Genomic DNA, 27795 nt, shown 5'->3' on the forward strand with positions numbered 1-27795 from the left:
AAGAAGGGGGTCAAGTTTGGCCTGTTGCAGCCGGCACGCCTGTGGGTCACTTATAAAGACCGCCAACTTTATTTTGACTCCCCGGAGGAGGCCTGGACTTTTGTCCAGGCAGAGAAGCTGGACTTGAACTGAAGACTGGGGGCTGGGGAACGTAGTACGCAGCCCGGAGGCTTTGTCCTCCTTGACATACTTTAACTTTTTTTGGTTCTATTGGACGATGTTTAATTGCTGTTCTGTTTTTTCTTTTCTGCTTTTCGGGACTGTTATCTGTTTACTTGGGTGTTTTATCATATCATGTTGGTATTTTTATTATTTCACTGGTTGCGGGTTTGGGTGAGGTTCGGGGCCCTGTTGGGTCATGTGCCTCTCTTCCCGGTTTTGGGTCGGGGGCGGGGCTTGGAATGGGGGTACGGGCTTTTCTCCCGCGCTGGAGAAGCAGGGGGCGGGGTCGGCATTGGGGGAATGGGTGTGTGACACTGGGGAGGGTAATCGGGGTGGGGGGGGGGGAGCAGCCGGGGTCAGCAGGAGTCGGCTGACTTACGGAAGTACAATGACTGGAGTTACGCAGCTAGGGGAGGGCCCTAGCTTTGGGGGGGGGTTGCTGGAATGGCCAAGAAGGAGCTGGAGCGTGCAGAGGGAGTCAGGATGGGGGTCTGTCACTGTGGGGAACGGGCCGAGCGGGGGGCGCGGGCACGTGGAGGATTACGGAAGGGTGATGGCTAGTCGACGGGGGAGGGGGGCAGGTGGTCCTCCGATCCGGCTGATCACCTGGAATGTGAGGGGACTGAATGGGCTGGTCAAACGGTCCCACGTGTTCACGCACCTGAGGGGGCTGAAGGCGGACGTGGCTATGCTTCAGGAGACGCACCTGAAGGTGGTGGATCAGGTTAGGTTGAGGAAGGGGTGGGTGGGCCAAGTGTTACATTCGGGGCTGGATGCAAAAAACCGGGGGGTGGCGATCCTGGTGGGGAAGAGGGTGTCGTTTGAGGCGTCGAGTGTGGTGGCAGACAGCAGCGGGAGGTACGTGATAGTGAGCAGCAAGCTACAAGGGGAGCGGGTGGTGCTGGTCAATGTATACGCCCCGAATTGGGATGATGCTGGTTTCATGCGGCGCATGTTGGGCCGAATTCCAGATTTGGAAGCGGGGAGCCTGATAATGGGGGGGGATTTCAACACAGTGCTGGATCCGCCACTGGATCGATCCAGTTCCAGGACGGGTAGGAGGCCAGCCTAAGGTGCTGAGAGGGTTTATGGACCAGATGGGAGGGGTGGATCCATGGAAGTTTGCGAGCCCAAGGGCCAGGGAATTTTCATACTTCTCCCATGTGCATAAGGCCTACTCCGGGACCGATTTTTTCGTTTTGAGTAGGGCGCTGATTGCGAGGGTAGTAGACGCTGAGTACTCGGCGATAGCCATTTCGGACCATGCCCCGCATTGGGTGGACCTCGAGCTGGGGGAGGAGAGGGGCCAGCGCCCATTGTGGCGCTTGGAGGTGGGGCTGCTGGCGGACGAGGTGGTGAGGGGGCGGGTTAGAGGATGTATCGAGAGGTATCTAGAGGCCAGCGATAATGGGGAGGTCAGACGGTCTGGGAGGCACTGATTCGGGGGAATGATCTCCATTCGGGCCCACAGGGAGAGAGGGGAGCAGAGAGAAAGGGAGGGATTGGTGGGGGAGTGGCGCAGCCTTCGGGCTGAGTTCGACTTGTTGACCACCAGAAAGGCGGAGGCTCAATGGAGAAAGACTCGGTGCGGTGAACGAGTATGGGGAGAAGGCGAGCAGGATGCTGGCACACCAGCTCCGTAAGCAGGATGCGGCCAGGGAGATTGGTGGTGTTAAGGATCGGGGAGGAAATGTGGTGCAGAGGGGGGTAGACATTAATGGGGTCTTCAGGGACTTTTATGAGAGACTATATCGGTCCGAACCTCCGGCGGAGATGGGGCACTTTTTGGACCGGCTGAAATTTCCGAGGGTGGAGGGTCTGGGGTCGCCAGTTGAGCTTGAGGAGCTGGTCAAAGGGATAGGGAACATGCAGTCAGGGAAGGCGCCGGGACTGGATGGGTTCCCGGTTGAATTTTACAAGACGTATGCAGACCTGCTGGGCCCCCTGTTGGTTAGGACCTTCAACGAGGCAAGGGAGGGGAGGCTTTGCCCCCGACGATGTCTCGGGCACTGATCTCCTTGATTCTTAAGCGAGACAAGGATCCCCTGCAGTGTGGGTCATACAGGCTGATCTCACTCTTGAACGTGGACGCCAAGTTGTTGGCAAAGATCTTAGCCACGAGGATAGAGGACTTTGTGCCGCAGGTTATCCACGAGGATCAAACGGGGTTTGTGAAGGGGAGGCAGCTGAACACTAACATACGGAGGCTCTTGAATGTTATAATGATGCCGGCGGTAGAAGGGGAGGCGGAGATAGTGGTGGCGCTAGATGCAGAGAAGGCCTTTGATAGGGTCGAGTGAGAGTACTTGTGGGAGGTGCTGGAAAGGTTTGGGTTTGGGGATGGGTTTGTCAGTTGGGCGAGGCTGTTGTATGAGGCCCCGATGGCGAGTGTGGCCACGAATAAGAGGAGGTCGGAGTATTTTCGATTATATCGAGGGACGAGGCAGGGGTGTCCCCTGTCCCCCCTACTTTTTGCGCTGGCAATTGAACGCTGGCGCTGAGGGAGTCGGGGGATTGGAGGGGGCTGGTCCGGGGTGGGGAGGAGCACGGAGTGTTGCTCTACGCGGACGACCTTTTGTTGTATGTGGCGGACCCGGTGGAGGAATGCCGGTGGTGATGGGGATTCTCCGGGAATTTGGGGATTTCTCAGGGTATAAGCTTAACTTTGGGAAAAGCGAGCTGTTTGTGGTACACCCGGGGGACCAGGAGGGGGGATTGGGAGGCTCCCACTGAAAAGGGTGGAGAGGAGCTTCAGGTACTTGGGGGTTCAGGTGGCCAGGAGCTGAGGGGCCTTGCATAAGCTTAACCTCAAGACTGGTGGAGCAAATGGAGGAGGAGTTTAAGAGGTGGGACATGCTGCCGCTGTCGTTGGCGGGTAGGGTGCAGTCAGTCAAGATGACGGTGCTCCCGAGGTTTCTGTTCCTGTTCCAGTGCCTCCCCATCCTTATCCCGAAGGCCTTTTTTAGGCGGGTTAACAGGAACATTACGGGGCTTGTGTGGGCACACGGGACTCCAAGGGTGCGACGGGTGTTCTTGGAGCGGGGCAGGGATTGTTGGGGGGGGGGGGGGGGGGCCGCTGGCGTTGCCCAACCTCTGTGGGTATTATTGGGCTGCCAACACAGCGATGGTGCGTAAGTGGGTAATGGACAGGGAGGGGGCAGCATGGAAGAGGATGGAGATGGCATCCTGTGTGGGCACGAGCCTGGAAGCGCTGGTAATGGCGCCGGCGCCGCTCCCTCCAACGAGGTATACCACGAGCCCAGAGGTGGCAGATACCCTTAAGATTTGGGGGCAATGGAGGCGGCACGGGGGGAGGTGGGGGCCTCGATGGGGTCCCCGATACGGGGGAACCACCGGTTTGTTCCGGGGAGAATTGATGGCGGGTTCCTGAGTTGGCACAGGGCAGGTGTCAGGAGGCTGGGGGACCTGTTCATAGACGGGAAGTTCGCAAGCCTGGGTGAGCTGGAAGGGAAGTTTGGGCTCCCCCAGGGAACCCCCTTTAGGTACAGGCAAGTAAGGGCATTTGTCAGGTGGCAGGTGGCGGGGTTCCCTCTGCTGCCGTCGCGTGGGGTTCAGGACAGGGTGCTCTCGGGGGTGTGGGTTGGAGAGGGGAGGATCTCGGAAGCGTACTAAAATCAGACAATAAGATGGTGCTCCTTCTCCCGGCGTGCAAGCAGAAATTTAAGCGGGAGAATCTGGTTAAGAAGGCCGTGCAGTGCTGGTCCAAGGCAGCAGTAGAGCTCCTACGTTACTGCTGTGAGACAGTGGACTGGTCCATATTTAAGAACTCAGCGACCAACCTAAACAAGTATGCCACCACTGTCACAGACTTTATCAGCAAATGTGTAGAAGACTGCGTGACAAAGAAAGTAGTACGTACGTTCTCCAACATGATACCCTGGCTTAAATCAGATTGACTACCTACGTAAGGCCAGTTCTGAGGCTTTCAAGTCAGGCGATCCTGACCTAAACAAGAAATCCAGGTACGACCTCCGCAAAGTCATCAGGGATGCCAAGAGACAATATCAGACCAAACTGGAGTCACAGACTAACATTACGGACTCTAATTGGTTGCGGCAAGGCTTAAACAGCATAACAGGCTACAAAGCGAAGCTGAGCAGAATCTCCAGCAGCAACCCTCCCTAATTAACTCAATGCTTGGTTCGAGCAGGAAACCATCAAACTGCTATCAACTGCCCCAGCAGCATCGGACACACCCATACCCACAGCTTCCGAAGTCAGATTGGTCTGCTCGAAAGTGAACCCTTGGAAGGCGATGGTTCCTGACGAAGTCCCTGGTCGTGCACTCAGATCATGCACGGACAAGCTGGCAAATGTGTCCGCGGACATCTTCTACCTCTCTCTACTCCATTCCACCTGGTCCCCACCTGCTTCAAGAAGCAGGACCTGACTCACCATTATACCGGTGCCTAAGAAGAACCAGGCAATGTGCCTCAATGACTATCGTCCAGTGGCCTTGACATCGAAGTTCTTCGAGAGGTTGGTTATGAGGCACGTCAACTCCATACTCCCAGGATGCCTAGATCCACTGCAATTCGGATACCGCCACAACCAGTCCACAGCAGACACCATCTCCTTGGCCCTACACTCATCTCTGGAACATCTCAACAACAAGGACTCCGACATCACTTCTATTTATTGACTACGGCTTCGCCTTCAACACCATAATCCCAGCCAAACTCATATCAAAGCTCCAAAACTAAGACTTGGTTCTTCACTGCAATTGAATCCTAGACTTTCTGACCCATAGACCACAATCAGGAAGGATAAACAACACCTCCTCCACGATAGTCCTCAATACCCGGACCCCTCTAGGCTGTCTTCTTAGCCCCTAATATACTCTCTATACACATACGACTGCGTGGCAAAATTTGACTCCAACTCCATCGACAAGTTTGCTGATGATATGACCATAGTGGGTCAGATCTCGAACAATTATGAGTCAGAATCCAGGAGGGAGATAAAGAACCTAGTGGAGTGGTGTAAAGATAACAATATCTCCCTCAACGTCAGCAAAACTGAAGAGCTGGTCATTGACTTCAGGAAGCAAAGTATCGTACACACTCCTGCCTGCATCAACGGGGCCGAGGTGGAGATGGTTGACAGAAGCAGGATCTGACCAATAATCTGTCCTGGTCCACCCACATCGATGCTACAATCAAGAAAGCACAACAGCGCCTAAACTGTCTCAGGAAACTTAGTAAATTTGGCATGCCCAGATTGACTCTTACCAACTTTTGCAGCTGTACCATAGCCCTATCTGGCTGCATCACAGCCTGGTATGGTAACTGCTCGGCACAAGAGCGCAAGAAACTACATTGCCCAGTCCATCATACGAACCCGCCTCCCATCCACTGACTTTATCTACACTTCCCACTGCCTTGGGAAAGCAGGCAGCATAATCAAAGACGCCTCCCACCTGGCTTATTCACTCTTCCAACTTCTTCCATCGGGCAGGAGATATAAAGTCTGAGAACACGCACTAACAGATTCAAAAACAGCTTCTTCCCTGCTGTTACCAGACTCCAAAACAACTCTCAAACGGACTGATATGATATCTTCACACATCTTATGCTTCATCCGATGCTGGTGTCAATGTATTCACAGTGTGCATTTTATGTTTGCCCTATGTATTTTCTTTTCGTGTACAGAATGATCTGTGTGAGTTGTAAGCAGAACAATACTTTTCACTGCACCTCGGTACACATGACAATAAATAAATCCAAAATACCTACACCTCAGGTACTATAGTGGTTCAAAAAGATAACTCACCACCTCCTTCCGACGGGAAACTAGGAATGGGCAATAAATTCTGGCCTAACCAGCGATGCCCACGTCCCGTAATTGAATTTTTAAAAATGTACAGAATTCCTTTCACAGCATCAAAGCACTTTGTTACCAATCGGAAAATATGGCATAAAGCGAGGTCTAACAAATGAGAAAAATGACCAGATTGAACACGTGACTCTTTGACTACACACCCACATAGATTTCCAACTGAAACACTGTCTGTTACCGGATAGAACACACAGAGTTTACTCATTAACCTAGAAGCTACAGAAAACATCCTCCAACACATTCCTTTAATACACATGCTGTAAGATCATCAAAGACAGTGCCAGTAATTCTGAATGCTCATTTGGTGTACAAAACTGTACATTATTCATGGTAAATGCTGAACGGTAGTCTCTGTGAATGGCACTGCAGCAATTTATTTGCACAATAAAATATGCCTATTTTGGAGAATGATAAACAGCGAACACATTCAGTTGCACTTGAATTTAGAAGTGCATTTTAAACCATATATTTTAATGCTTGGTGATTGCAGGAGGAGCTCAAGCACTGAGCTTCAGTCATGGAATACAAGCATAGCTGACAAAACTTGTTTGGTAAGGTATAACACATTCTGCAAATGCAGTAAACGCAATTGTATTTAAACAGGTAGATATTTTAAAGCAGTTTAAGGAGCTTGGAGAAGGAAAGGGGAAATAAATTAGAAGCAAAAGACCAGCGTAAGCAGAGTTACAGTTCAAACAAAAGTGCTTGCTTACACCACAGAAGTTCAAGTTTGTGTAAACATGACAGCTTGCTGTAAAATGGCCAGTAGAAACCAAAACAATTTTGCTTTGCAAATCAGTTGCTGAGGTAATACTGGAAGAAAGCTGTAACTGGATAGAAACACATGAATCATTGCTTGGGGCAGGAATAACATCAGGTGCATCTCCATGCCCTCAGGGCCCAACTCCTTCCTTCACTTATAGTCCCTCCTACTGGAACTGCTCGCTTCATTTTCACCTAACAATCAAGGAGAGCACCCACTTTGCTTCAGCGCAGTATATTCATGACAATAGTAATCAGCAAAAAGCACAATTGCCCTCAATATATACAAGGTAAGTGCATTGTGTTTTGTTTTTAAAAACTTGTTTTTAATAATTCTAAATTAGTCATTCTTATGCTGAAATCATCTGATAACGAACAATGTGAACTTAGTAAATTGTAGTTGTATAATAGTTAATGTAACATTATGCTCTGACTCCAAAATATATTTACTAAAACCTCAATTCTCTAAACCTCAATGGTTGCAAGTGTTTACTAATTAACACACTTATATTTGTTTAATGCACATTACACATTATTACAGGTTTTATTCAGATGGGTTATCACTTCGAAATAAAGCAAACCAAACTAATTTAGTTTGACTGAAGTATTTAGGATATGGCAGAAAGATGTTTAAAAAGAATTACCAGGAATGTCACAGAAATTCATACATTTAAAAAACTTATATGAAGATCTTTTTATTAATTTACTTACATACCATCCCATTAGGAAGGAAAAAAAGCCCTTGGGAAGAACTATTAATTGGTCCGAAGTGCTATTAACTCACGAGTATAGTGTGGTATCTCACAACTCAAAAGCTGAATTTTTAGATGTGAAGATTGCATGTTTTTAAGCCCTCATTAAGTAATCCAATTTATAAATCAACACGAGAAATTTATCAAGAATTTGGAGAAACCTCAGATGTAATTTACAAATTTTGGTAAATACACGATTCAAAACCTAAGAAACAACGCTTTATTTGCAAAAAGCAGTTGTTGTCCATACACCTGTGCTACTGCTTTAAGCAAGGTGCTAAGGTAAGGTTAAAGTCTGTGTGTCAGCACATACACACCCACTCCAGGAACCAGCATCGAAATCTCCGCATTCACCGTCATTCTATCCTCCAGGCATAGAAATGAGCCAACAGGAGATTAACTCAGATAACTTGTGAAATACAGAAAATATAATTTACAAGAAACAGGCAATCAAGAGGTGTGATAAATTGCTGAAGTACAGATTATCCATTCTGATTAAGTCAATTTTTTCCTAGTTTTGGTTGCACTGGGTTGTGCCACGTCAAGTGGAAAAGTGTCTGATCACCTTTAGTATACCAATATTCTATACCACATAAGTCTACCATGAAATTCCCTAAATTAGCAAGTTTTCTGTCTGTGTTGGTGAGAGGTGGTGGGGGAAGAAACACTGCAAAGTTGAAGAATGAGTACCGTCAGAGGGCAGGACATCTTGAACACATCTGCTAGAGACTGGTTATAAAGTAGATTTAGAAGCAGTTCCCCTTTCAATCAGTTAATAATACAAGGCACTAATGGAAAAGAAGGGCAGCACGGTAGCATGGTGGTTAGCATAAATGCTTCACAGCTCCAGGGTCCCAGGTTCAGTTCCCGGCTGGGTCACTGTCTGTGCGGAGTCTGCACGTCCTCCCCGTGTGTGCGTGGGTTTCCTCCGGGTGCTCCGGTTTCCTCCCACAGTCCAAAGATGTGCGGGTTAGGTGGATTGGCCATGCTAAATTGCCCGTAGTGTAATAGTAAGGTTAAGGGGGTGTGTGTGTGTGTGTGTGTGTGTGTGTGTGTGTGTGTGTGTGTGTGTGTGGTGGTGGAGGATACGTGGGTTTGAGTAGGGTGATCATTGCTCGGCACAATATCGAGGGCCGAAGGGCCTGTTCTGTGCTGTACTGTTCTATGTTCACTGAATACAAATAAAAAATACATTCAATTTGTAAAGGAATAGATTTCTCACCTTAAAAGCTTTTTGAATATTGGTTTCACCCATCTTAATGGAACGTTTGTTTCCATTTTCAAACAATTTTAGCAGAATAGTTGACTATATTTCTCATATAAAAATGCAAACTATGCCAATACTAGTCAAACTAAATCAGTACTTTCAGTTATCAAAGCTTGTGTACACGATTATCTGTCAGCCTTAGGAGTTAATTTTAACTGAGCATGCCAAATAAAAATCAGTGGTGAAGGCAAGGGTTATCCACATAAAGATGATGTTCTATGAACACGCTTCAGGACAAAAATTGAAAACATATAGTTGAGTAGTCAAAAAATGTCTCCAAAGAGTTTAAATTTCCTTTTTGGAACTTAGAAGTTAACTTATCCCCAAATAAGATAGCTTGGATCGATCAGATATTTGCCTTCTCTGGCCACATCCTGGCAGAAAAGGGAGTTTATTTTACTTTGGGCGGTTCAGAAATGCATCATCATTCTGACCTTTAAATTGTTGCAATAGCTGGGAGCCCATTTCTGTGCACAGTACAATTTCGGCACCAACATCAAAAATATAACAAGTTGTACATGCCATCAGTGGGTGGCACAAACAGAAGCTAAGTGCTTCCCTGCAGGGAGGGAGGGAGGAGGAATGAAAGAAGGGTCATCCTGCCTGCTTTCATACACGTCTAAAAAGTCCACAAGAGCAGCATTTAAGAGGCACAGCAACCCGAGAGGGGTCGGGAAGAGGGGCAATGTCATGTGAGGAGTTAAAAGGCAAGAAAATGCTTTATTTTACATAAAAGGAATGGAAGAGTGTAGTGAAAAACAATTACACCCTCAACTGTATGTTGTTAACACTTATAATTTATACATTTAAAAAATAATTTTACAGAGGAAAATTGGTCATTTGTGCATTTTTGTAAATGTTGCATGAAAGAAAAGATATTATTTTGTAATCTAAAGTGAATATTTAACTACTCAAGATATGATCGCACTAAAAATATGCTAAGTTGTAAACACAACCTTAAGATGTGAAAACATAAATTTTCAGCCATTTTAATAATTTCTGTGGGACTGCCAGGCCATGTCCATCAGGTGCCCAATGGCATTTAAGTCAAGTGCCTTTTTGTCAGGTGTCTGGTTTAGCAGCAGCCAGTGATTTGACTGAAGGGCCAACAAGCTTGAGTTTTATCTAGTCCTCATAAAACGTCCAAATATGCAGTCTTGTAGTAGAACTGAGTGCATAGCAATCAGGTACCAGAACCAAGTGAATATTCCTTTCCACAAGTCAGGGCCAATGAGACCAAATATCGCCCCCCACCACTTTAAAACTAAGATCAACTGGGAACCACAAAGCAAGAATTGAACTTTTAACCTATTGGTCTGTATGGTTAAGTGATTTTACAAATTGGGCCACTGCGTCTACCTTACACAGACTTTTGCAGTGTCTCTTGATAAGGTTGATCTTTCATCTCCAAACGCACCACCAACCACTCTCAACTCTGCTACTATTGCTAAATTAACCTATTGCTTGTCCAGCATCTTATGTCGGATGAGCAGAAATTTCTTCCAAGTAAATATTGGGAAAGTCAAAATGATCGTCTTCAGTTCACACGATAAACACTGTTCCCAAGCTACAAACGCCATCCCTCTCCCTAGCAACTGTCAAGAGGATGAAACAAATTTTAAGTTGGCACCGCAAATGCTTTAATATTCTGATAATAATTGCTTATTGTCACAAGTAGGCTTCAATGAAGTTATTGTGAAAAGCCCCTAGTCGCCACATTCTGGCGCCTGTTCGGGGAGGCTGGTACGGGAATTGAACCCGGGCTGCTGCCCTGTTCTGCATTACAAGCCAGCTATTTAGCCCACTGTGCTAAATCAGCCCCTGCTTCTATTTAAATTAATAAATATAAAATACTGGAAAGCCAGAAAAGATCAGCCATTACCAGTACGATGGCTCCATATTTTTCTTTGCAGACGCTGACTGACATTTATTTTTAATCATTAGTTTCTGTTTCCATTTTATATTTCTAGCATTTGCTTTCTTTTTAATGTATATTTCTTTAAGGGTTGTAGGCCTCAAATATAAATTGAATATTCCACAAAAAAAATCAAGTTCCTTCAGAGTAAGTTTCTGAGAGCAAATCACTGATCAACACAAGAACACAAAAAGCAAGAGCAGGGGTGGGCTACATAGCCCATCAAGCCTGTTCCACCTTTCAATATGTACATGGCTGATCCTGGGCTTCAATTAAATTTTTCTGCCCATTCTTCATATCCCTTAATTCCCTGAGACACCAAAAATGTGCCTGTCCCAACCTTAAACATATTTAACGATGGAGCGTCCACAACCCTCTGAGATACAGAAGTCCAAAGATGCCCAACCTTTTTGAGTGATGCAATTTCTCCTCATCCCAGTCTGAAATGATTGGCCCTTTATCCTGAGTTTTAGATTTCCTGGCCAACGGGACAATCTCTCAGCCTCTGCCCTTGCAAACCTCTTCAGAATCTTATACATTTCGATGAGATTTCCTGTCATTCTTCTAAACCCCAGAGAATGTCTAAACCCAATATGCTCAGTCTCTCATCATAGGACAACCCGTTCATCTCAGGGACTAATTTAGTGAGCAGTCACTGTACTACCTCTAATATAAAGAACAAAGAAAATTGCAGCATAAGAACAGGCCCTTCGGCCCTCCAAGCCTGCACCGACCATGCTGTCCGTCTGAACTAAAAACCCCTAGCCTTCCGGGCATCATATCCCTCTATTCCCTTCCTATTCATGTATTTGTCAAGACGGCCCTTAAAAGTCACTATCGTATCTGCTTCAAGTACCTCCCCTGGCAGCAAGTTCCAGGCTCCCACCACTCTGTGTAAAAAAAACTAACCTCATACATCTACTTAGAACCTTGCCCCTCGCACCTTAAACCTCTGCCCTCTAGTAATCGGCTCTTCCACCCTGGGAAAAAAAAGTTTCTGACTATCCACTCTGTCCGTGCCCCTCATAATCTTGTAGACTTCTATCAGGTTGCCCCTCAATCTCGGTCGTTCCAGTGAGAACAAACCAAGTTTCTCCAACCTCTCCTCATCGCTAATACCCTGTCTACCAGGCAACATCCTGGTAAATCTTTTCTGTACCCTCCCCAAAGCCTCCACATCCTTGAAGTAGTGTGGTATCCAGAATTGAACACTATATCCCAAGTTCAGCCTAACTAAGATTCTATAAAGCTTCAACATGACTTGCCAATATACAATTATATATTTTCTTAAATACGGAGACCAGTAGACAGTACTCCAGGTGTGGTCTCAGCAATGCCCTCTGCAAATCTAACAGGACTTCTTTATTCCTGTACTCAATTCCCCTTACAATAAAGGCCAACGGACTGCTTTATTGCACGAGCATCTACTTTTCAGTGCAACAGCTCAATTGTCTTCCCAGACACAATTTTCAGTGCAAAAACTATTGTGTGATCATCTCAAATTTTCATAATTGGACCTCACTTAAACTAGCACCTTTTCTTATTATTCTTGCACAAAATGCTGCGAAGTACCAATCTCTGAAATGTCTGATAGAGTAGATTTTATAGTTCCAATCTTAACATGCATTAGACCAATTTAGCTCAAGTGCAATATATCCTTGGGAAATGTCTCACATGAATGTTATGTAGCATCATGACAACAACCAAGTAATTGAGGGGAGCCAGCCAGAATCTGTTTAGGAAATAAGAGTCCCCACTTAATGTGAGTAGAACTGAAAACATTCGAGATAGAGCATACAACAGCTGGGATAATCTTACTTTATCAAGTTCAAAGCAGATTTCACCAACACCTGAATCTGAAATGCAAAATACAGTTGTCCATAGCATTTTCAAACTAAAATCTTGGTCAATGCAGGAAGAAGAAATGGAATGGCATAATTTTAGTTCAAAGTAAATCCTTTATTCATTAAGTCTAACTTGCAACAGCAGCACTTCTCTCATTTTCAAGGTATTTTCTCTTCATCATTGATAAAGGGCTGATGTTAATTACATCAAAAATAACATGCAGAGAATACATTTTTTTGTTGAATGTTCATTTTATTAATTATTAGATGGACAATTACTTCATGCCACCAGCTTTAGTAAAATGTCCCCATGGGAGGAATTGACATGGAGCTGTTAAAGAGCTTTTAATACATACTTTATCCTAAAGAGTTGGCTCAGGATGCCATCGGCATCCACGGAGGCAACCTTGCAGTGTAGATGAGTGAACATTCTTGTTTTAAAGCTTTAAGTGTTGCAGGTGTGATCTATCATTTGGGTGGATCATTCTGGCTGGTAGCACATTGTTCCACATACCTGTGCAGACCCTCCTATGGTAATAAGAAAGACTCTAACCAGACTGGTAACGTTGTGAACATGACTTGAATTACCTACACAAAATGCTCTGAATTTTTAAATGTCCAGATATGGCATCTGAACATATTCCTTGTGCACTTTGCCATCTGCTGCTTAAATTTCCTTGTCGTGCAAATAGGGTAGGATTTGGCAGGGGACCCAACACAATTATAGAATCACTTCTATAAAAGGGTATCTAAGTGCCAATAGAACATTGATTACATAGAACAGTACAGCACAGAACAGGCCCTTCGGCCCTCGATGTTGTGCCGAGCAATGATCACCCTACTCAACCCCACGTATCACCCTATACCTGTGACCCAACAACCCCCCCCTTATCCTTACTTTTAAGGACACTACGGGCAATTTAGCATGGCCAATCCACCTAACTCGCACATCTTTGGACTGTGGGAGGAAACCGGAGCACCCGGAGGAAACCCACGCACACACGGGGAGGACGTGCAGACTCCGCACAGACAGTGACCCAGCCGGGAACCGAACCTGGGACCCTGGAGCTGCGAAGCATTTATGCTAACCACCATGCTACCGTGCTGCCCCATTATGAAGACATACCAGCCTGTCTAGCATATAAAAGTATCTGACAAGCTGACACCAAAACCTTGAATCTTAAACACCATAATAATCCAGAACCAGCATATTCCAAAAGATAAAATCAACTTATTTCTGATTCTATTCAATAATAGATGTCTAAAATGTTATCCTTCAAAAACATCCACTGCCTGATAATCTATATGCAATTACCAAGTGAACTACTGCAAATCAGTGCCCTGAGGTTGCAAGATTGAACTCATTGACCCTTCCATGCCTCCTTCCCACCAGCATCTAAATTGAATTTGAACTATCCAATCTTGAGGTTACCAAATCTATTTGACAGTTCAGTTTACATTTATTTGCATAACTGCACAGCCCAAGATAATCTACCGCCAACATTATTCCTTGTGTTCACACTTGGTAGAATACCTGTCAGTGCAAAGTTACATTTACGATTATTTTTAACATTGTAATTCTTGTTCTTAAATTAATTTATAGCCCAATATTTCTATGTCAAATGGTTTATTCAATTCCTTCTACTTCCCTTTGCAAAGTATGGAAAACAAATATCTGACCTGAAACTAAATCAATCCCATTTATTTTTAAGTAGAGAATAAACAATTTGTCAATTAAAATATGCCTTACAGTTATTTGGGTTAAAAAGATTAACGGAAACAATTAATTAGAACATGTTTTGGGGGTTCAGACTAGAGAGCTCAGTAATGAGTAATTAGTAATGAGGGACACATCAGTTGAATCTTTATTATAAAAATAAAAGCATCTAGCCTTTGGGGTAACATATCACACAGCTTTCAAACCATGAGAACGAAACTATCAGAGTTTCTCATGAGCCAGAGTCAGAAGACTGTAATAAGGACAAGCTGCAACAGGCCTTGTTGGCAACACAAGCTAACCGTACAAGCTCTTTGAAACAATACATTAGTTTCTCAAACATCTCTTCACTTCTCATATCAGGTTAGTGAAATCTGAGCTCATCGTTCTTAACGGTCTTAGTCAAAATAATGCTGTTGATTAAAAGAAAAAACAAATGTAATTTGTTTCACACGGAGAATAAAGGCCGCAAGTGAGCCTATTCACATTCCACTGATAAATCCAAACAAGATTTCACCACTAACTAGGATTGTATGATATACAAAGTTTACGACAGTGTGAAAACCCAAACACAATGAAAAGAAAATTGTTTGGTGAAAAACGTATTTCTGTGCAAAACAAAATCTATTCAACTGAATATGAAATTATGTCAGCCTTGCTAGTCAAACCTGCATTTACAGACAACTGCCGTCAGAATTGAATCACCTTCTAAACTTTGTACCCCTTCAATATCAAGTTTCATCTTCCTAAAGCGCCCAGCTAAGAGTGGCAAAAAAAACTGTCAAAGTCCAAACACCGTCACTGAAACTGAAAAAATGTATGGAAACAAAAAGAACTATTGGAATGGAAAGATACATTAACATAGGTCAGTGACAGCTTAGTTTAAAAAATTGAGTTGAACCTTTCACCAAGATTACCTTTTTTAAAAAAGAGCAATTGAATTTACTGTCCAATGCCCCATTTACATGGCAGTGCAGGATCTCGACCAATCTTCTGTAGCTGCACTTATATAAATGAGATGGCATATATTTCTCTGGTGGAAAGGAAAACCATCTTGAGTTGCTTGACAAAATTGCCAGGGCCAAGCTAAGTGATCATTGATAGAATAGTTTGCTGTTTGCCATTATATCCCAGACATGAATGGTCTGAACCCAACCTTTTTGAAAGATAGCAATCTGATTTTAGCACCAAAAGGCCTGTACTGTCCTTCTGCTATTATCAGGAATCATCTGCAGCCAGAATGATAAAACAACAAGTGTGGTTTTGCAATAATTGTCTGAGTAGACAGTTAAATAACTAGTATTCATATAGCACTTCTCATGTCCTCAGGATAGCCCAAAGTGCTTGAAATGGCAAAGTAAATTATGGATTCAAGTCCTGGATTTTGGCTTAAACCCAAGACCAAGATAAGAGTCCAACTGACTGATCCAAATGTGTCAATGTCGGCACCAGTTTAGATTCTAACTCTCTCACCTGATATAAATGAAATGAACTGAAGAACTGCATCAAATGTTTTCAACTGTTGTTTGTTACGACATCAATAATCAACCTTCACATAACTCATAATACGTAACTATTCAGCTCATGCTAACAAAACAAATGTGGCTATTTGAACCTATAGTTCTGAAATATTTAGCAGCTCTAGGATCTGCTTTTTCTAAAGAATGGGAACAAACTGGAAAATCTGGTGATAAACTAATTTCTTAATATCTTTTTGCATGTCCTCTGAAGAGACAGAGGCAATTTTTATATGGGCTTGACTTTTTATTATAAGAGTAATTATAAGCATGGATATACCAGATTTCAACTGAAATAGCCAGATTTACATTGATGCTTCAAATCTTATAACTTCCACTTGGGTTATTAAAAATACATACAATATTTTAGACAGTGGATCATACTGGTTTATCTGTATGGATGTATTGACGTCATACAAAAGGTGGCCTATTGCCACACTACCAAATTTGCATACAAGTCTCTGAAACCAGGTGTGTCTTATGGAATGTGCTGGCTTTTACACTCACCTTTATACAAAGTTAACCAGTTTTCATTCTTTCTTCCACAGTCTCATACAACTTACTTCATCAGTACTAAGCAGCATTGCCTTTCTGAAGAAATTCAGCTGATTCAGCTAGTACTAATTCAGTCATATATTTTGGTTGTCTGTACAACGAATCAAGTGGAGGTTTCCAATTATCAATTTAAGTATACTTAACCAATCTACAAAAATAAAGGCCCGGGAAAACCACTAATTAACAATCTTCCTAGAGAACAAAAAATGAGCCTCACTAAAGAACGCAAACCAAAAAAACCTCACTACATTCCTCGGCCTCCAGGAAAACCATTCAAATACAAGTGTTTCCAGTGCCCATTCACATGCAATGAGAAATCACACCTGTTTAACCACATGAAGTACAGCTTGTGTGAAAATTCAATCTCACTGGTTACAGACCAGGATCAAACAGGAAAATATCCAAAGCCAAGTCCTAATGAGACTAATGTACTCAACCAGATCGATGGTGTGTCAAATGGGTGCAATAATCAGAGGACATCAATCAGCAAACCCAATAACATTTTGGAATGCACGAATCCTGTTACAGATAAAACTACAAGCCATCAGATCATCAGTAATCATGAAATCAAAGAAAATGTAGGAATGAATAATCAAACTTTTGCGCCGGTTACAAAGACCAAACATCAGAAGGAACCATGCCACATGATTCCTGCAACAAATGAATCTGAAAAATCAAGAGCTATCGGAAAGGATGAAAGGTCCTCAGCTTTCTTGCCTGTTGGAGGACTGAGGTCCAGTGAAAATGACAATGAAAACACAAATTCTGTTTCAGAAAATTCAAACAACCCGTCATCTCAATTCCGAACGAAGTCAGCGTTTTACAGCCCTGGTGACCGAGCACGCCATTCTTCAATTTCATCAGAGCTTTCCAAAACAAATAAAAACTTTGGTTCAATTCCTCCCAACACATCACCATTGATTCCGGATTATGCTCACTATTACGCTGACCGAGGCTCAAGAGTAGTCTTTTCACCCTATCTCCTCACTGGTAAGCCACTTGAATATGACAGCCCAACAATTCCACTGTATGTTTCTCCTGACCAACAACATTTTCTGCTGCCTCATCTACAAACTCCAGGCATGACTTTGCCAAGACATTTAGTTCCATCAACATTAGAGCAGTACAAGATTCTTCATCATTTGCATTCAAACCTTCCCATTCCTTATGGAGTCCATCACCTCAATGCAACTGAAAATCCTATTCCCCGGTTTGGCCTGAAGCCTCACCAAGCAAGTAATACCACCAGGGATCAAAATACACATCTGTCAGTTGGCAGTCCTTCACTTTTTGAAACTTCACCACCACCACCAGAATTATATCACCAAGATTCTCACAGAATGCTTCCCAGAGAATGGGAGAATTCCATTCCTACAGCATATTCAAAAAATACTGCAATATTGAAAATGAACAGTGATTCATACACAGGGAGAACAAATATAAAAATGAGCCCTAAAGCAGGAAGTGCAGCAATGGGCTCTCCAGGTCGACCTAGCCCAACCTTTGCTCAAACAAGTATGGTTTCAGAACGTTTCGGTGAAATTCCCAACAAGTCTCTTTCAAACGCAAACTTTAGAAATAACAGATTGGAAGAAAGCCCTACGCACTTCAGGCCAGTCGAAAATATCCCAAATCCACACACAAACAAATTCTACAATCAACATGATCACCCAGAAAGCCAAGGATCAGACAGCAGGTACAGCAAACATTAAGGGTTTTCAATTTGTTTTAGACATTTTGCATTCTTAAGATTGCTTATATCCATTTTCTAACAGCTGCATTGGCACCATATTATGTATACTAGCAAGCGTTCATGGAATCAAGCTCAGCTCACTAAGTAATTCCAGAGGGTTTTAATTTCAGAACCATAATCCACACAATATAGGGTTGTTTTGCATTATTATCCTCCATTCAAATTTCTGCTCATTTTCAGAAAGAGACAATACAAAGCCTTAATTTTCTAGAATCATAGAGCACAGAAGGAGGCCTTTCAAACCATTATGTATGTGCCATCTCTTTGAAAATTAATCCCAATTGCCTGCCTTCTTCCTGTAGCCCTACAAATGGATCCACAAGTATAGATCCAATTCCATTCTGAGAGTTACTATTGAATTGGTTTCCACCATCCTTGCAGACAGTACATTCTAGATTATAAGAACTGCAGAAAAAAGTAATGCCCCCCATGGTTCTTCTGCCAATTCTTTTAAATTGGTGTCCACTAGTTACCAACCCTCCGGTCAAAGGAAATAGTTTTGCCCAATTTCCTACCAAACTTTTCTTTGGGTGCCTCAATTAAAATTGCTCCTCGAGCCTCTCTGTTCTAAGAACTACAATCCAGCTTCCAAGTCTCTGTACATAACTCTGTGCATTCGCAAAGGTCTTTAAATCTTTCACAAAGTACCCTGCCCAGACATGGACACAGTATTCTAGTGAGACGTAACCAGTAATTGTAAGGTTTTATCATAACTTCATTGCTTTTGTACTCTCTACCTCTATTTATTAAAAAAACATTTTTAAAAAAACACGGTTAATTATCCTGCCACCATGACAGATTTAAGTATTTCAACTCTGAATGAGACCATTTAAAGTATTGTGAATCTGAAAAAATATCAGTAACTCATTTTTGTTAACCGCCTTGGAGGTACTATCAATGTTGTGCTTTGTGCATTCCCACCATTTTCTTTAACCGATGAGTCAGCCTTAGCTCAGTGCTAACGGTCTCGAGTCAGACGTTTGTGGCTTCAAACCCCACTCAAAAGACTTGGGTGAATAATCTAGGTGGATGGATACTTCCATGCAGTGCTTCCTCAGTGTGCCATTTTGCAAATAAGGCATTACACCATGAACCTGTCTGCCTATTCCAGTAGATGTAAACTATTCTTTAGTTCTATTCAAAGAGTGGAGAACTTTTCCCAATGTCCAAAACAACATTTTCCCTGAAGCAACACCCCTAAAAAAAGATGATCTTGTTATTTCTATCATTTTTTGTGGGATTTTACTGTTCACTTAATGCACTAGTTGTGGAGCACCTTGGAAAGTTCTGAGAATTTGAACAGCTCTCTGTAAATACAAGTTGTTTTCATACCTTTATGTTTAAAATATGTAACAACTATAAAATTCAGTCTGAAAATCAAATTTTGCTATTCTGCTTACAGAATCCTGGTCGCCAATGGGCATTCACCATCCAGTTCAACTTATTCTAATGTCACTATTTTGGATTACTACCATGGCAATTCCCTGGTATCCACAAGTACAAGCTCCACCAACATGATCCCATTAAACCTTTCCAAGAAAGATAAAGCAAAAACCGAGCAGGACAAGCTGTATGGAACTGCAACCAATAATCTTCCACAAGACTCTAATGAAAATTCTTCAGATGGCAATTACTACCCACTAGATAAAGGGTATCAAACTTCTATAAAAGTACAGGATGTACCGTTAAATCTTTCAGTCAAAGTTAAACATGATCATTGCTGGCCGACACCTGAAGATTCTATTCCACCACAACTTGACAGCACTTCCATAGAATCAAGGGCAGCGGCAAAGTGCTCAAATGGCAGCAAGTCACTTCATTCTGACTTAAAAAGCAATTCAGTGGAAGATCTCAGCACCGGCAAAGATTGCAAAAGAACAGATCAATGGAAAGGCCAGTCAGAAAAAGATGTTGTCAGCAACCTGCAAACATTAGACGCTGTCAAAAGTACACAAAGCAGTAATGATGAGCAGAAGCAGTCAGCTGCAGTGGCTCTTTGCCAGTTAGCTGAATGCAACAGTGAAAAGTGTAATGAGGAATGGTCTTTTTTGCCAACTGGACAATTTGTCAGTTTAGAGGACCCCAGCTATGAAGACAAACACATTTGTGATTCTCCTGCAATTGGTAAAGTAGAAAAAGAACAGATGCCAAGAAGTCAAAAAAGGCCAAACGAAGATTCAGTTAAAACACAACCAGAGGCAACATTTGTCAAGAATAATGATTGTGGTAGAATATTCAATTTGAGGAAGAGAACTAGAGTTGCATAAGATGGGTACAATTCCAATTGAAACCAATTAGACTAAGCAAATTACTAAGCCATGCAAGGTTGATAACCATTGTTTGCATCAAGGTTCCAAAGCCTGAATTAGTCACCAAGATGCATAACACACCCAAGGACAAGGGCATGCATAAACGCTTCACTGACTTTCTGCCTATTATATTATATGCACTATTTTGGGTGTTGGTTGAAAGCAACAGATTACAGTTCAACACCAACATCTTCCTAAACTCAGCAGCTAATTTCAGTTAAGATTGCACTGCTGTACAGAAGACTCAGATTTTTTGGGACTGAGATTCAAATAAAATGGTGCAAGTTCCTCCTAAATGGAGCAACTAATATTTTTATTCCAAGCTCATTTTCCTCCTTAAAATATAATGAATATAGACCTAAATTATGGGAGTTTGAATGCTACAAGTTACAAAAATCAAAGTGCCGCTAGCAATCTAATTCCATCTCTGACAATGATTTGCTCAAGTTTGCTTCACACAACTACCTCAGGTGAAATAAGCAATAAAGTATGTTTGTAAAATGTTCAATGACCTTTGAGGCACAGTTTTGGTCAATGTTCTGAAAGCACTTGAAAGAACATTTAGATTACTTATTTGAACCAGATTAGTAAACTTCAGTGGAAAAAGCAGTGAAATCAGGTTGGTCAAGGTAAGCATGCAAGCCAATATTTGAAATTTTTGACAGTCCAATCAACACAAGATGCCAAGGAACAAGTATTTCATATATTTTAAATCCACAGGATTATATTTTTAAAATTATGCAGTGATCTTTATGAAAGTTAATGTTTTCTTCCACATACACAGTAATCTCCTGGGATAGCTTGTTTAACTACAGGACATAGGGGTACAATAGCATAATGGTTATGTTACTGGACTAGCAAACCAGAGGCCTCAATTAATGATCTAGGCACATGCTAAAATCCCAACCTAGCAGCTGGAGAATTTAAATTCAATTAATTAATTAAAAATCTGGAATAAACACTAATGTCAGTAATGGTGACCATGAAACCACTGGATTGTCATAACAGCCCATCTGGTTCACTAATAATCTTACCCAGTCTGGCCTATATGTGACTCCAGTTTCAAAATAATGTGGTTGATTCCTAACTGCCCTCTGAAATGGCCGAGTAAGCCACTCAGGTGTATGCAATGCGGCAGCTCACCGCCACCTTCTCAAAGGCAATTTGGAATGGGTAATAAATGCTGAATTTATGAATGACCAAAAAAAAAATTAAGTGAAACCCTCTAACTCAAGTACATAAAAAATATGAGGACTATCAATGAAATAGGAGCATCAATAATAAGAAAATAATTAAACTGCAAATTTTGGTTTGCAACTTATACCATCTCAAGTCTAACATTCGCACTACTTAACTAATAATTGAAATCAATAAGAAGTCTTACAACACCAGGTTAAAGTCAAACAGGTTTGTTTCGAATCACTAGCTTTCGAAGCACCGTTCCTTCCTCAGGTGAAGACTTGCAAGATTTCTTACTGTGCTCACCCCAGTCCAACGCTGGCATCTCCACATCATCAACAATTGAAATGAACCCATAATTAATTGAAATCCAAATTGACTCAGTTCTAACCAACGATCCATCAAGTTTTGTTTAATTGTATTTCCCTGACACAGGCTAAAGAGCAGGTCCAGAAATGCATATGTATGCAATTATTTTGCAGCTTCTAAATTGCTTAGAATACTGTGATGGTCATTAAAACAATGTACTTTAATTTTGCTTTATTAGGCTCACTTGAAGTACTGGGGAAAGTAAGTCGTGAGGGTTGTTACACTACTGAAAAAAATATTGTTGTGGACATTAATTTATATTATGGTGAACCTTCTGGTGATGGAAACACTTAGTGTAATGTTTAACCATTTATTATAAAATATATTTTTTTTTTGCTACTGGATTAAAGATAATTTATGAAAAAAATAACTGCCTATTTCATTCTTTGTTGAACACAAGTAATATTTTAGTAGTAAAATAAGAATATCATTAAACTTGATTCCGCATAGTAAATTTATATTAAATCACACCAACGGTAAATAATTTTTCTATATCGAAACATATTAGGTGAAAGGGTACTGCGAACAAAATTCACATAATGCCAATAATATCTAAAGTGAACAGACAAATCATTCAAAGCAAATGTGTAATAAAAAGGAAACTAACTTGATTGAAAGTCAAATTTTGAAGTCAAACATTATTTTAAAGTTTCCTTTTTACTGTATTGGAAATAAAGTCTCCATTTTTTAAATTTGGGGTTTTGCACTGGGGTTGGAGATCAAATATTATCAGCTCCTGGTACTCAGAAATCTGCACTGTTAGGTGCACTATGTCAGTCACTCAAAAGTCTTCGAAGTTGCCGAGAAATCACAATTTCTTATTTTATGGCGACAATCTTTCAGAAACGCAGGTCATTAATAGATGGCAGCACAATTAGATAAAACCCTACAGAATCATTGGTTTTGTATCTACAGGCAAGAAATATAAAACTATGATTTTGTTCAGGACTTAAGAAACAATATAAAACAATGAAAAGATGCATTGCAAATTCAGTAGTAATCATCCCTATTTCAAAACTATAAGAGGTCCAATGGCTAAGTCTGACTATATCAATGAAGCTAAACATGAGTTTATTCATTCAGGCCCAAAATGAATAAGATTTCAGTATTTTTTAGATGAGAAGCCAGGAGCAAATAAATCTACAGCTTTCTGAGTAGTAGGTTCAAAATGACATGGATGAAGGTTGTCAGTAAATTTACATGCCCACTCTCTCTGCATGCACACAATTCACAGTCATTTGCTTTAAAGGAATTTTAAATAAAATGGTCACCTAAATTTGTTTGTAACTATTACCTGACAGCGGCACAGTGGCGCAGTAGTTAGCACTGCTGCCTTATGGCACCGAGGACACAGGTTCGATCCCGGTCCCGGGTCACTGACAGTTTGGAGTTTGCACATTCTCCCCGTGTCTGCGTGGGTCTCACCCCTACAACCCAAAGATGTGCAGGGTAGGTGGATTGGCCACACTAAATTGCCCTTGCCTCTTAATTGGAAAAAGAATTGGGTACTCCGGATTTTTTTTTTTAATGTTTTTAAATCTCATATCAACTAAATATCATTTTTTGCAATGGTCCAAATTCCTTTTTACAAAATTTGAAGAACTTTTGTTGTTCTCCACAATTAACAACCCACAACTAAAATTGCACTATGCAGCATTAAAGTTCATGATTTCTGTAAATTAGATTTCTTGTCAGTGGGCCTTGAATTACATCGGCAAACAGGCATCCTATTTTTTTTGTGAAAGACTAAATTTCACTTCCTAATTTAAAACAAAGCACATGTGAAAGAATTATTCTACGATAATTGTATCAAAAAAATAAATGGTAAATGTATCACCTGGTCTGGCTGTGAACCACACCCAGAAATGTTTCGGTGTGGATTTGAGACCTGATTCACCCAATCTTAACTCAGTTAGCAGTGTACGCAGCAGAGCTGGTTTAATCATGCACGGGTTAGAAAGAGAACACTCTCAGCTGCTGCTCACTTGTGACCGCTCACCCTCCACTAACCACTTCTCCACCCCACAACTGAGATTGATCATTTGTTGCTCGCCAAAGGTATTAAGGGATACAGGGGAAAAAGGCGGATAGTTAGGTCTCAACGAATGGCAGAACGGCTCAAGGAGCTAAATGGTCTAATCCTATTCCTAATCATCAGGTGAATTTCTTCAGAAAGGCAAGACTGGCCGCCAACTGCAATGCTGCTTACTGACATCAAAGTTCAGACTCACTCTCTGGAATAGCTACTTAGCTGAGATACTAAGAGATGTCAAGACCCACGAAACCATACCTCTGGATGAGTCACCATATAAAGAAGAGGAGGTGACGTGCAGGACGATAATAAAAGGCAAGAACTGGAGCATGGCCAAGCAGGGTTAAAAATATAATGGATTATGTACACAGTCAATTTAAATGAATTTTAAAAACAGTTTGGTTAATGAGCTACAGCAATAGCTTTTTAATAAGCACAGGCAAAAGGAAAAATTAGATGAAGATTTTTTACATACAGCTAAGCACTGCACATTTACTATTGAGACAGTGTGAAACTTGTGCTGGTGGTTTAACATGTCCTGCAATCTTTAGTAAAGGAGGGCAAACTGAGTACTTTTTAAAAGAAAAGGTATATCTGGTTATTACATACCATCAGGGAGCCGAGAAGGAAGTAACAATCCTCTTCTGCCCAGTTCAGCGAGGGCAAGACACCCACCATGCCAGGCTGTGTCTGTTTCCTGAAAACTGCAACAATACAAAGAGGCAATAAAAGGTAACTTAATGTCAGATTGCCTGACTATTCGGGGACTAATTGGGGAAAACATACTTGCATACAGAAAATAACAAGACTAAGCTGAGTTAAATGGATTAATTAAGAGAAAATATACATTGAGGTCAAGCAATACATCCTAGAATTATATCAGTTATGGGATATACGTTACTATTAAATGCTGTACTTGGAAGAGTTATGGGAAGTAAAGTTATATTATTAATTTAATAGCGTGGCAGATTTGAAGGCCAGAAAATACAAATGGAAATTAACGTGAAATGCATTTAAAAAGATATCAAGGAAAGTTTCTTTACTGAAGTGATACACACTTGGAATTTTGGAATAATTGCAATGCTTCACCAATCAAAAAGTCCTTACTGTTCGCTGAACTTTAATGCTAAAAAAATGCTTTCTTTCTGAAAAAAAAAGTTTTAGTTTAATTACAATTCTCTGTAGTCATGTTATCAAAGAACAATACAGCACAGGAACAGGCCCTTCGGCTCTCCAAGCCTGTATTGGTCATGATAGCACCCTTGGCCAAAAACCTCAGCCCTTCCTAATGCCATATCCCTCCATACCCACCCTATCCATGTATTTGTCGAGATGCCTTTTGAATACTGTTAATGTATCTGTTTCCACAACCTCCCCTGGCAATGCATTCCAGGCACTCACCACCTTCTGTGTAAAAAAAACCTGCCTCGCACATCTCCTCTAAACCTTGCCCACGGATCTTAAGCCTATGCCCCCTGGTGACTGACCTGTCCACCCTGGGAAAGGGTGCCTGCCCATCTAGTCTATCCATGCCCCTCATATTTTTGTAGACCTCTATCAGGTCGCCCTTCAACCTCCGCTGTTCTAAAGAAAACAATCCGAGTCTATTCAGCCTCTTGGCATAGCTAACACCCTCCAGACCAGGCAACAACTTGGTAAACCTCTTCTGCCCCCTCTCCAAATCCTCCACATCCTTCTGGTACTGCGGCGACCAGAATTGTGCGCCAAAGGGTAATTTCAATCCTGACGCTTAAAAATAATCCCACAACGACAAGGCAGCCAGAAATGTGATTTATTTGCAGCAAATAACATGCATTTATAGCCCGATAACAAAGTTGGCACACTTCATGACATAAAATCATGGATAGGAAAATAAAATCTTCTTGAAAAATAGCTACAAAAATAATTTTGTTGCTTTTATTGACCGAGCATTGAAATTTGACTGGAAGGTAGATCAAATGAAGATGGCAAATCATTGTTCACGGCATAAAGTAAGTCAAGAATTATGTGGTAAATAACAAAAAGTGAAAACAGGCAATATACCATCACTGACTGGTATCTAACCACTGAGTTTTAATGAATTCTGGGATGGATTAGAATGGTTTGCCCATCCATTGGGAGCTGCTCAGTCCAGAAATGTATGAGATTTCAAGTACTAAGTATTATCATTAGCTCTATTGATGTAATAAACAAAGATAGGAAAATCCAACAATATATACATAGATAAATTCTAAGTTGAATATTAATTTCAAACATATATTTGTACAAGCATTTGCCATAAATATGCACGGTTATAAACAGAACTCAATGGCTGGTGAAAAGGAAATAAAACATAGCAGTGAGGAAAATACTCATAAGAAAAATTTTATTTTCACTTGATTGGGACTCTTTCTTAACTGACGTCAAATCACCAATCAGAACTACACCTTCGCTCTCATCCATGTCAGTCTACTAAGTCTGGACGTCAGTATTATTACTATCAGTTATTGCCACCCCTTGTTAATCAAAATATAAAAGCACTAAAAATCTGCCCAACCCATTTTTCTTTTAGCTTTAGGTATTCACTTCCAGTTAGGCGAGTTTCTTGTAGAAATGTTATTGATGCCTCCAGCTATTTCATCTTTTGTTCAATTTTGGGTGTGATGAAAGGTGGCAAGGGACTAAGGTGACTAATTTTGGGGAAACCAATTATTGCTTGTCACGCTAATAAATCCACAGTTAATTATAGCAAACCATGTGACTTCAGGAAAAGCAATGTGTGGGGAAAATATACATTTGACTAAATAAATACAAATCTACTCCAAACCGTACCCCAAAATGATAACACCAGTGGGAAATGCATTAAACTATCAGTTACACATGAACTACTCCCCATGTGAGTTACCAAGCTCTGGCATGTTACCAAGCACAGCACTGAGGTGATCCAAATAAACTATTCATGTAGGTAGGAGATGTGGCAGAAATTAGTTTTGAGGTCAGCTTTATATCACATTTCACCATCTTATACAAGTTAGCCACAGGGTCGCACTAGTGAACTAAGTCAATATGAAGTCATCGGTTTGCCCTCAGTGAAGAAAGGTAAAGGGACAAATCGTCATGCCTAATTCTGAAGCAGATAATCATCCAAATGCAGTTAAAAATTTGTGAAGTAGTTTCAATATCAATAGATACCATCTCACTGCAACCCTCTCCATACAAATAAAAAATAATTAGATATTAATTCTACATGGATGCAGATTGCCAACATTTAGGATTCACACATTGTTTCTACCTCAATTATTCTTTATTCTCTGCTATTCTTATCCTCAGGAAACTTTCATTTCCAGCATTCAGACATTCAATGAAGAGTTAACCATTAATTCGTTAGGTCTGCCAGCCTGAGCAAATTTCTGCCTTGCCCAACACCATTCCTGTACAAGTTTAAAACACTTTTCAGTTTTTTTAATACAATATAGTGACAAAGTTATGAAGCATAAGTTGTTACTCTATTTACTGCACTGCAGGACAATACATCACCTGATACGGGGGCCAAAATAAAATTGGAAAATGTAACCTAAACACTAAATCATTACCTGAAACATTCAAGTACAGATCCAACAACGTCGTCTGCAAGCTCTTTTGGAAGTCTTCCAGTCACTCTTCCTATACTGAAATAGGGTACAAGATAATATATCAATTCAAATTTTTATCATCCAGTTTACTCCTCTCAACTAAGCAAATATCAATAGCATTTTGAAGACTTCAGTCATTTTAATTCATCAAATGAATCATCAAAATTGCCTGGTGTCAACTGATCTTACAGA

At 41.5% G+C, this 27795-nt stretch overlaps 2 protein-coding genes across 2 annotated transcripts in view; one reads left to right on the plus strand and one right to left on the minus strand.

Moving 5' to 3' along the window:
• Positions 1–27795, minus strand: part of tbcd (tubulin folding cofactor D) — a 345114-nt gene that overhangs the window by 250387 nt on the left and 66932 nt on the right. The window contains exons 12-13 of the mRNA XM_038777737.1: positions 27565–27639; positions 24602–24696 (exon numbers count right to left, since the gene is read on the minus strand). Coding sequence (XP_038633665.1) covers positions 24602–24696; positions 27565–27639 — 170 coding nt within the window. The remainder of the gene's footprint in view (positions 1–24601; positions 24697–27564; positions 27640–27795) is intronic.
• Positions 6989–21621, plus strand: znf750 (zinc finger protein 750). Its single transcript, XM_038777738.1, has 3 exons — positions 6989–7073; positions 16344–18046; positions 19506–21621. Exons 2-3 carry the CDS (start codon positions 16557–16559, stop codon positions 20368–20370), a joined length of 2355 nt encoding a protein of 784 aa, XP_038633666.1. The 5' UTR covers positions 6989–7073; positions 16344–16556; the 3' UTR covers positions 20371–21621.

The sequence above is a fragment of the Scyliorhinus canicula genome, chromosome 18 (assembly GCF_902713615.1).
Source record: "Scyliorhinus canicula chromosome 18, sScyCan1.1, whole genome shotgun sequence".
NCBI lineage: Eukaryota > Metazoa > Chordata > Chondrichthyes > Carcharhiniformes > Scyliorhinidae > Scyliorhinus > Scyliorhinus canicula.